We start from the raw sequence: 11,200 nt of genomic DNA, 5'->3' as shown, positions 1-11,200 counted from the left end.
ATAATTTCAGTTATATTACATACATATAAAATAACTACATTGTAATAAATATACAATATAGGATATTACGCGTTTAGTATTTTTCTAAAAATGCGTATTTACGTGATACATTACAGTACGATTATAATTATTGCATCTTAATGTTATACTGTAAATTATTACATCCTGTTAAGTATACAATATCTACAACTTTTTAAATTTCAAGTGCATCAGATATTAACGTTGAAACTTTAATAAGATTTATTCGAAATCGTGTACATATATATAATTCGTATAGTATTACACGTATCTCGTTCAGGATTATAGAAACAATATTATTTGAACAGTGTTACAAAAAAATATACAGGTTACTAATTTAATTAATCAGTTTCTTCGGCGGTGTGATCGATGTATCTAGACAGGCATATATTCAAGAAAATAATCAACAACAGTTTGACATGGAGTTCTTTTTTATTTTTTTTTTCTTTTATGTATAGATATGATTTATCATAGAAGTGTATTGTGTATTTTTGTATTGTGTTTTGGAATTTTTAGTGATATTTTATTTATATTTTGTATGTGTGTATTAATGTAAACGTAGGCACACGCAAATATATGTAAAATAGCGATATACGTGCGTGTTCATACGTGAAACATCGGCACAATGCGTCGCATGCATGTGCAACATTTCAGTCAGCATAATAACAATGCTATCTTCTTCCATTATTTTTGCAAACTGATCATACTTCACTTACAATATTTACTTATTAAATATTTACAGGGATCATTTTTTTGTTGTAATTCACTTATCGACATTTCCTCAACAACGTTTTTTAATATATAAATTATTGTAATTTTATTTATTTACTGCGTCTCCTATTTGATGTTTCAACCCGTCGAATGATACATTCTACTACTGAAGTAGAATGAAATCTTTCAAGGAGACAAATGTTATAAATCATTAATACTTAGCTCATACACAAAATTTTCCATTCTTCTGTATTTCACGTATGTCTCATTTTTACAGTGTGAAAAAAGTAATAGTGATGTATGTGACCTTCCCTACAATCTCATCCTTATCTCCTTCGATTCTGTCGTGTTCAAAAAAATGCTGCGTTTTATACTTAAAAATTTTCTATTATATAATTCACAAAAAACAAAAGTTTTTCAACATTCTGTAATTAATTTTAGATTATTAAACAGAAATAAAGAATTTGGAATACAAGTAAATTATATAGTGTAATTATAAGATGCGATGAAAGAAATAAACATATAACGAACTCACGATGGTGAAGGGTATATATCGTATGAAAATTTAAGAACACCTATGGACATTCTGTGAAGCAAGAACTAATTTTCTTATATTGAATATTTACATACACATGTACATGTATAAACATATGTTTACGCATACATATGTATTTAATGCAAGTTGGATAAAATATCTACGTGGTAACCTTTTATCCCTTCAACAACGCAGAGAAACTTTGAAAAAATGATAAATGACAAATTCTGCTAGTATCTAATAATCAAATAACAAATTTGAACATTTCGGTATTAATTAATAATTACAATTTCTTAAATAAGGAGAATACATTCAATACGAAAAACATTAGACAAAAACAATATAGTATTTCCTAAAATTAAATGAAAATTTTTCATGATTGCATTCAAATTTCCTATTTCATTTTGTGTATTATATATAAACATACACACACGCACACACTATATATATAAAGTCATATATATAATTGTGTGCGTGTGCGTGCACGTATGTGTGTAATATACTCAGAAAATGTATTTTTCACACTGTACTTTAAATTAGTGTAATAATTTTATACAATTTCCTATTACACGGTCGATCTGGATTCATGCAGACATTATATTCCACGCACTATGACCTGTTCTCTCAATGTTCATAAATAACTAGTGTTAAAAAATAGTAGCGCCTTAATATGCACACCATTTGTATCCTTTTCCTAGTTTCAGCATATTTTGCATTACGAAACATATCGCGCCGAATCACAACATGGTTCGTAATGTTATGTTTTAGCGTTCACTTTCATTCACTTTTAGTTGTGAATGTATATTTTTCTTCATATGGTTGAATACATTATAAGTTCGCAAGATATAAATTAGTAATTGTTATATTTGTTATAATCGTAGAAAGAACCATTACCCTTGCATCAGGCTTGGTTATCAATAGTTTTCTTTTGCATATATCTCAAATATAATTTACTTAAAATTGATCTACTTATACACATCTGATTTTTAATTTTTTATCTACTTTGCACATAGCAAGTACCGGCTGTTTTGCGAATATCGTTTGATGAAATTGAATATAGCTTTTTCGAGTTTCCAATATAAAGCGAAAAAGAAAAATTGTACGTAATATTCAATTTATTGGGCGATTGACAAGCTGCAGTGACATCGCAACACATAAGAAATACGATAATGTCCTTGAGTGTTTTTTTTTTGCTTTATTTAAACTTTAAACCATTTCAATGAATTATATATAATAATTATCTTGTATTTACTTCTGTATCATAATTAATAATTAATCTTTATCCTCATTATGTATAGCGGTCTCAGCTATTGTGTCCGTTTTTGTGATAACCTTTATTATCTGTCACTTCTTGTTCTTTGAAGTTCTATACTATAATACATGCACACGCGCACATCACTTTTTGTATTCTTTCAATACATATGATGTTTTCCTTTAAAAAACTGCAATTTGATTTCACTTCGCGTAGTTTTTTTTAACGAGGAAACATATATTTAAGTCTTTTTAATAGACGATAATGTACTCGATCACGGTATCGTCAACAACGTTCTTGGCTGACGCTAGTTGATACGTCTTCTACACTGGAAGCATCATCAGCTTCTTGTAAACCAGTGAAAAACGAAGTCAGCGCCATCGTCGCGACTCCATGCCATTCACGCTGGGCTGGTTCAGGACTCTTTTTCCACGTTAGGAACGCGTCGCTTGAAATTATGTTATAATCCGACAAATTTGTCATAATGTTGAACAGAGTCCCTGTAGGTAAAAATTTTTTATAATTATAACTAACTTTCTATTACAGAGAACATTTTATTCTTGTATGTTACCGTGTGGATATTGTAGATTGTGTAAATGAAGCTGGATTGCATAAAGACACTGCAATTCTAAAGATTCATTTGCATCGACGAATCGGCGAATTAATTGTTGTAAATTAATAAAAGCCTCACTATTTAAACACCACCTGCTATTCACTGGTTCTAATAATAATAATAAAAAAAAGCACACAAACAATTATAGTCACTAAAAAATGTTAAAGAAGAAATATGATAAAATAGCAAAACGTACCCATGGACGTCTCTAAAATGGCAGTAGTCAGGACGCGTATGAAGTTTGGTTCTTTGACCCGATTACCTACATGTACCTGTAATGACCAATGAATGAAGTATAACTGTTTAATATTTTGTAAAATAATATACAATTAAATTTAAAATACTTACAATTATCCACCCACAAATTTCATCGAAACTACTTTCTTTCATTAGTCTCCTAAGTTCATCATGAATTTGCTGCATTGTGGGTTGATTACTAGTTGAGCTTTTGGCACTATTATAATCACCAGTGCAGAACTCCAGGTTCTATGAACAATAACATTATTCTTAGTCCCCGTTATTTAAAAATAACATATATTAATAATTTTAGTGCCAACTTACATAATCTTTAATGATTTTGTCAACTTCTTCAAGTTCTGTATCAATTACATTACTCAACTTAAGTCCACTTTGGTCCCATTTATCTGCAATCCATTTATGTCCTTTATCTCGGGATATTTTCGATAATAATTCCCCAAGGAATTTGCCTACATATCCCCGAGTTCTTAAACTATCAAATATAGGTTTCAACTCGGTTAGGGGGATTATCTCCTCTTCTATTGGATGTGCTGTAAAAAGAAAGAAATATCATAATACTAATTTTCTTTTGGAATAAATAGTATTTTTTGTCATTGTTTTCAGTCCTGTTGAGCTAAAATTCCCGCATGGAAACTCTACGGTAAAGAATAATCATCATAAATGAGTTATCTTTAAACATAAAAAGTTTTAATGTTATTTACTTACATAATATCTCTGCTAGATATAACCAAACTTTGGGTATATCGAGTACAAGATCATCAACTAATTCCAATATTTCAATGAATCTAAAAAGGTAATTGTGATTAGTTTTACCGAAAAAACATACATTTAGAATTTTTATACTGAAATTTTTAATCAGTATCCTTTTGGCTTTGTATTTATTATTCAACACCTTTTTCTCTGCATAAATATTTCGTCATTTATAAAAAAGATTTAATTAAAAAGCGATCTTAATTAGTGCATCAAATAACATTATAGACATACACATATGTACAAAATAACTTACCCGTTTCTTAGATGTGATATAGGTAAAATTTTTTGAGTAATTAAATGCGACAAAAGATACGATATGCATTCTCTGTCGAGAGGTGACTTTTCAAGAACAAAGTTGATCAATTCACGTACGAATTTTGTTAATGTGTTATCGAAGTTCTGTTGAATTGCCAACGAAACTTTCTATAAAATAAAAAATTCCAATTATAACAGATATTTAAATGAATTGCATTTTTTAGAATGGATTTTTTAAATAAAACAGTGTGTCCACCTACTGATCACTTAAACAATTATTTATATAAATGTAGCATTATAGCTAATTTATAACACTGTTTAAGAAGATCAGAAGGAAGGTATTACATAATTTAGCACACTAATGACTCAAGCATCTCCTAGTAAAAAGCAGAGATGGATCTAAGGAGCGTGCTAATGTTAATAATCACAATATTATCAACTAAGGAAATCAATTAATACTGTGATATAATAATTTATATACACATAGAACATGAATATAGCAAGAACTCACTTCAATGATAGGATTTTTGAGATAGTCTTTCATTATTTTGTTTAACGTTTTCATAAATTCTTCTTCTGACATCTGAGGTTTATGACTGCTAGAGGTAGATTGTGTGGACGATTTTAACGATGGCGGTGGCATAGAAACGCTTTGACTCTGTGAATTGTCTAATAACGAACTATCTCTATTCGACGACGAACTGCTTAATTGATGACTACCATTGCGTGAACTCCTACCATCTGTAATAATGAAAATATAAAATTTTCTTACATTTAAATAATATGAATAAAGTAAATGTGATATGTATTTTTTAAAATATCAGAATCCTTTTGGCTAACAACATTAAGTTCAACTTTTCAAAAATAAAAAATTTGTCATCATGCGTTTCATAATTTTTTGCTTAAAAAATCAACAAATTATTTAATTCTTTTATTATCTAACGTATCATAGACATACCATAGGAAGGTTTGTAGTCACGACCATACTCTCTTGGTCCAGTAGACCTTGATCTAAAAATAAATGAGATTATAATATTAATTATTCGGATTATTCCGTACATCCTATATGCGATTATTAAAAAAATACTCAGGATATTTTTAAAGTCATACTTCATATCAGAAACTCTAGCCTAGCAATCTATATTTCATCACACCTATTTTATTAAATATTGAGCAATAAGAAATATAATAATCATAAAAAAAATTACTCTCTTACCCAGAGAGTTGTGGAGACGTTTTTCGTTTATCTTGATCTAAGTTCGATACATTTTCTAAGCATGCAAATTTATTTGAATTTATTGCCTTTGAGCCACAACTCGAAGGCGTTTTCCACATATACATGTTTCTGCTTCCTAATTGTAAATCATCCATTGGAGGCTAAAATAAAAATGATGAATATTTATTTGTTATTATTCATTTTCGCTGTACCTGTGACTATAAACCTTTCGTAACTATTATTGAAGTTTTAGTAATATAAATGCTTACAGGTTTATTTTTAAGCTTAGCTGTCTCAACAGAATATGGTTGCCTTGTTCTGACAACAGGTTGACTCCAACCACCATCATCAGTGGGACCAACACCACCTACATTATAATGCATTATTGATTCAATAACATACTATGTATATTTATTTATAAGCGATATAATAATGTGAACAATGAAATAAAAGTTGTCAGAATACACAATACAATCATTCTTATCAGAAACTCTAGTCTGGCAAAAAATGTGTAATATCATCACGCTGCTGTATTATGAAAGCGAGTTCTCTACTTATAAAATATCAATTTATTTATAATTTATATTTATATCTTTGTTATTAATTCAGATATTACACTGACTAAATACTTACGATTCCTTTTTCTATCACTAGTACGTTCATCTTTTCGAGGTGTACTCAAAGGAGTATTATTCAATTGGCTATCTAATCTTTCAGAATCAGCTTCCTTTTGAATTTGATCTATTGTTTTAGGATTACTATCATCTCTCCTTGGAATCCAGCTATTTGCTCTTAAATCTATTACATCTTGCAGCATAAAACGAATTCTAGAGCTAATTTTTCCATGCCCCCGTCGTGCAACGATATCTTGCATTTTATTGAAATAATCTTGCATTTCCTAATAAAAAAGGAATAAATTATTATCTTTTCAGTATCGAACTGAATGCTTTTTATTAATTATAATAAAAAACAAAGTTACTTCTGCAGACACTTTTGACTCTAAATCTTTTCCGACTGTTGTTAACAACTTGCATAAACATTCAAGACTATCTTCATCACTCTGAATTAACAATTCCTTTGTACAACGATGCATGATTTTAGTTGTCAACATGCCTTGTTTATATAACTCTCCAATAAATCTGCAGAACAAAAAGTAAGAAATGTAGCATAAAAAATACAAAATATGTCGACAAAAATTATAATGTACATTACATTATGTATATCTATACATTGAGAGGTAATGTAATGCTTTTACAAGATAACTACATATTTTACGTTACATTTATGTTACTTTACCGTATGTTTCCTACTGATTTTATACGTGTTTTTCGTTCTTCATCTTCAAATTGCAATTGTAAATCTTTTTTCTTCTCCTAATTTTAAATATAAAACAATTTGATGATAATGAAAATATAAAAATATATAATACAATACAATACAGAAATATTTATTGATTGGACTTACAGGATCAGTACATTCTTCTATTTCTTTAAGCTTAGCAGCTCTTGCCACCTCGTTTACTGGATTTCTTTCGAATTCCTTTTGGCACCGATTAATAATGAGCTTTTTGAAGGTATACGAGCATTCTTGTTTGTCCGAATTTTTATCTGAACCTGAGACTTCCATTACAGCAAGTTCTTTGCACATTAATGCATATGCTACAGAAAAGCTTGGTTCATCCACAGCCTAAAATTTAATAAATTAAATTATACATAACTAAGAATTATATAATTATTGCAGACATACAATAAATAGATTTACCTTCTCGAAGACTAAATTGATCACACCCTGCAGTCGTTCCGGAGTGTCGATGGTTAATGTACGAACCTGATCGACTAAGGTATTGAATTTCTGTGGTGTGAGTTTATTTAGTACACTTCTAACTCTCTTGTAAAGAGCTTCCGATTTAGCTTCTTCTTCACTAAGATTCAAACTTTTCAATCTTGTTGGCCTCCATGCATTTTCAGTTTCCCTTAATTTTACGTCTTCCCTCAAGGATAAAGATACATGAATTACATTTGGCTTTGTTGGTTTAGATGATTTCCCTGGATTGCTCTTCCGATTCGGTGGTAGCTAAATAGAGATAAATACATTATATCAACATGTTAACATTCATGATGATCTAATGTACAATAAAATGCAAATATCAGAAAAAATATTCTCTATCAAGGAATTTCAGTCCACTACTTTTCATTTATAATACATCACTTACTAATCATTCCAACTCCACCTCTTTCAACTTTTCCAACTTACCGCTCGGTTATTTGCGTTTAACGGTTTTATGAATCCAGGGAATAAAACATCATGTCTATTGATATTTGTATCTTTAAATAACCTAAGTTCAACATTATTCCTTGCCTATAAGAATTATTGTTTTATATATCATATGTATTTACAATAATAATAGGAAATAGGAATAATCATTTTTATACAATACCTTTGAACTATCTTTCAAAACAACGTCTAAATCTGGTAAATTAGACGGTTTGATTTTGCTATTGGGATCATCCTGTAGTTTTATTAAAAACTCACGATCATAAATCTTTTTACCGCTTTTATTTATAGGGCTCCACTGGTCCTCCTTATATTTATATTTCAATTGTATTTGATTTGTAACCGATGTGATTTCAGTTTGAACCGGAGCTTCGCTTTCGGTTGTTTTTTCAATAACCGGAGATGTTTGCGGCTTATCTTCGTTAACCGTTCGAATAAATGATACCTTCGAATTTTCTTCATTCTTTTGTGCTACTATTGCTTGTACATCGGACTCTTCTTTCACTTTCACATGATCAACAACATCATTAGGAACTGATTTTGATTGCATATTACATGCGTTTGATATTTTATTATCCTCGATCTTAGGGGAAGATTCCTTTATAGTTTCTTTGTTGCTTGGCAGTTTTTCTATAGCAGGTGTTTCTATGAGAAAACTTTGTTTTAGGCTATCTGGTGACACGGGTGTTTGTTTCTCCGCCCTTTCCTTTATATGATCGGAACTAGTTTCCTTCTCTTTTTTTGGTTCGTAATTATCTTTATCCTTATTATCTTTTATAATTTCACGATTTCCTTCCTTATTACTGTCCTTCGGTGTTAAAGGATCTTTGTTGTCTTGTTTTATTTCAGGTTTTGCCGGAGTTACCGTGTTTACGAAAGCATCCATATCTGTACCTTCTTTCTCCGCTCCTTTCCGATTAAGTTCACGGGGTTTGAGCCTGTTTTTACTCTTCTGCTTCTGCATAGCTTTACCTGACAAACAGAAAAACCATATTACATATAATAATTAGATTACTGAAACTTATCTAAAACTTTATATAATACTAGATTTTAACGAAAGTTATTCGCACAATGCGTGAATCGTAAATAGTCATCAAAAGTATTATTACATTGATATCACTACCGAGAGATGCAGCTGTAAAGAAAAGTGAGTATTTCGGCTACAAGCCAAGGATAATTATAGTCTCGGATCACAGTACATTTCGTAGTGTGACATTTCACTTTTTTATTAATGTATACAGAAATTTATGAATGTTAGAGGAGAAAAAATTAATGATTCGCATTAGCACATCATCTTATCATACCTTCACAAAGAAGTAAGAAAGAGAAAGATGGTTCGTTATTCTCGAAATAATATTGTTAAAAATAAGTGTATTTACTCGTACAAGAACTAAATATATTCGATGATACTACATCCTTTAAGTAAATAATTTAAAAGCAAAGATTTTAATGCAATAAAATCAGTAAATTGCATTATACATGTAATATATTGGAACTTTTCTAAAATCTACCAATTCTAAAATCAACCAAAATTTGTAAATTTTTGAGTGATTACAGAAATAAAAAAATAAAAACTGATTCACCCAATTTTTTGAAAATTTCTTAATTTCGAGACTAAAATACACGATTAGTGTTTAATGTTTCGAGAAATTGATCGGTTTGACTTCTATATGGCTCATATATGGAGCATTTCCGTAACATTCGAAATAGAAGTACGAAAATGAGGGTGAAAGTAGCGAACTAGTCTCTTTTAACATGTGTTATCACACACTCACTTCACGTTTTATATTAATATATAATTAAATATGTACCATGGTCTCTGGAGCCCCGACGATTACTTCTTGATCGGGAGCTGGTGCTGACACGAGCGTTACCATTAACTTTGCGGTCACTCATTTTCACGATTATCAATAATCAAAGATATACTGTTATTTACGCATGTTTAAGCCATAATGTGTGCCTGTCCATGCCATATTACAAGCATATTACATATTATTGCAAATCACATTCTTGCAACATAAAACTCTTTGTGCGGCTCGAGTTTCAACAGCTTGTATGCTACTGCTGCACTGAATCAGTATTTATTTATAAATCTGCCAAAAGCTTGCCAAAACTGGGGTAGATGGATCCATGATCACACGCGTAACAACGAGCAACCGTGCACAACGCATTTTAAATTCCTTTTTTACTCTTTTCACAGCGGGAGACAGAGCACAGAAGAAAGTCAAGATTACAGTACAATAGTAACGGAATTCTCTGAATAACAGCAAATAAAAAATACAGGTACAATTGAATTCTCAATGAAAAGATCGACGTATACAGATTTTTCGGTCCGGTTTATTCAAAAAACTGTAGTAACACTTCGAAAATTCCCTTGGAAGCTCTTCTTACACGACTTTCACGCATCTATTTTAACCTGAGAACTGGTGCAAACCGACAGGCACGACATAGGATTTCTTAAATTAGTTCTGTTCGCCGGTTGCGCGCCGGAGCAAGCGCATTAGTGACTTTCCTAATACCTAACCTGACATACGAACTGCTTTAGCCGAAATGTATCGAAAGTAGAATTTCTACATCTTTCATTGGAAGATGCGTTAATAGTCTCAACGGTAAAACTTATATTATGATCAATTTCATATTTGCTATTATCCATAATTTTTCATTTCTTTGACTAACCGTAAATACAAAAACTCTAATGGAGCTGAATGATTGTTGGAGTGAGTGTTATATTATAAAAAGTTACACGTTGATCATCGCAAACGAATAAATATAAATTTAGGCAGAAAACTATGCACGAATTATGTTATTAATATTCCGATAAAGCTTTTAAAATAACTGTTTGACAGAAGAAATTAAATTAGTTGACTATGCAGTAAAATGATAATCTTTCGACAGAAATTTTAATGAATAATTCTTAATACAGGAATAGTTCGTAACTTGACAAACTTATTCAGTACAACTCAACACCTTTCTATTTTCCAGCTTTATAATACTAAATAGACAATTCCGTTCAGAAATAAAATTTTTCTATGCATGTATACATAGAGAATTGTATGCATATGCAAAACAAAGAAGAACAAAATCAAATAAGATACCTGAGTAATAAAAGAAAGCAAAATAAAGACAATATTTTATTATTTTGGAATAATCGTTTAAAATTATTCCTATGTACAATTCTTTAGCAACAACTTTTAAAAAAAGTATTTTACTATAAGATAGCAGTTAATTTGATGCATGAAAGTAGCTTGAGTAAGATTTTATAAAAGCAGGTCGAGGTAACAATATCTAAAAAGAACGCTGAATGATCGTTAAAGG

The 11,200-nt window shown here is 30.2% G+C and overlaps 1 protein-coding gene and 1 non-coding gene across 5 annotated transcripts in view; both read right to left on the bottom strand.

The window, feature by feature from the left end:
* Positions 1 to 431: 431 nt before the first annotated feature.
* The window catches only part of LOC117216190 (eukaryotic translation initiation factor 4 gamma 3-like), a 43,899-nt gene continuing 33,130 nt past the window's right edge, over positions 432 to 11,200 (bottom strand). For all 4 annotated transcript variants that reach the window (XM_033462740.1, XM_033462738.1, XM_033462739.1 and 1 more), the window contains exons 8-25: positions 8,049 to 8,857; positions 7,865 to 7,969; positions 7,373 to 7,684; positions 7,076 to 7,297; positions 6,908 to 6,984; positions 6,591 to 6,750; positions 6,245 to 6,509; positions 5,881 to 5,978; positions 5,612 to 5,772; positions 5,354 to 5,406; positions 4,907 to 5,136; positions 4,394 to 4,563; positions 4,093 to 4,172; positions 3,691 to 3,917; positions 3,478 to 3,615; positions 3,326 to 3,401; positions 3,088 to 3,237; positions 432 to 3,016 (exon numbers count right to left, since the gene is read on the bottom strand). In XM_033462740.1, the coding sequence (XP_033318631.1) occupies positions 2,802 to 3,016; positions 3,088 to 3,237; positions 3,326 to 3,401; positions 3,478 to 3,615; positions 3,691 to 3,917; positions 4,093 to 4,172; positions 4,394 to 4,563; positions 4,907 to 5,136; positions 5,354 to 5,406; positions 5,612 to 5,772; positions 5,881 to 5,978; positions 6,245 to 6,509; positions 6,591 to 6,750; positions 6,908 to 6,984; positions 7,076 to 7,297; positions 7,373 to 7,684; positions 7,865 to 7,969; positions 8,049 to 8,857 (3,548 nt within the window). In that variant the 3' untranslated portion in view covers positions 432 to 2,801. The remainder of the gene's footprint in view (positions 3,017 to 3,087; positions 3,238 to 3,325; positions 3,402 to 3,477; positions 3,616 to 3,690; positions 3,918 to 4,092; positions 4,173 to 4,393; positions 4,564 to 4,906; positions 5,137 to 5,353; positions 5,407 to 5,611; positions 5,773 to 5,880; positions 5,979 to 6,244; positions 6,510 to 6,590; positions 6,751 to 6,907; positions 6,985 to 7,075; positions 7,298 to 7,372; positions 7,685 to 7,864; positions 7,970 to 8,048; positions 8,858 to 11,200) is intronic.
* LOC117216247 lies at positions 4,643 to 4,808 on the bottom strand. Its single transcript, XR_004489334.1, has one exon. It is a non-coding gene; the product is annotated as a small nucleolar RNA SNORA53 (small nucleolar RNA).

This window comes from Bombus bifarius, unplaced genomic scaffold, assembly GCF_011952205.1.
Source record: "Bombus bifarius isolate JDL3187 unplaced genomic scaffold, Bbif_JDL3187 scf7180000010252, whole genome shotgun sequence".
NCBI lineage: Eukaryota > Metazoa > Arthropoda > Insecta > Hymenoptera > Apidae > Bombus > Bombus bifarius.
Note: the sequence above shows the minus strand (reverse complement) of the source record. Positions and strands in the feature narration are given on the sequence as shown.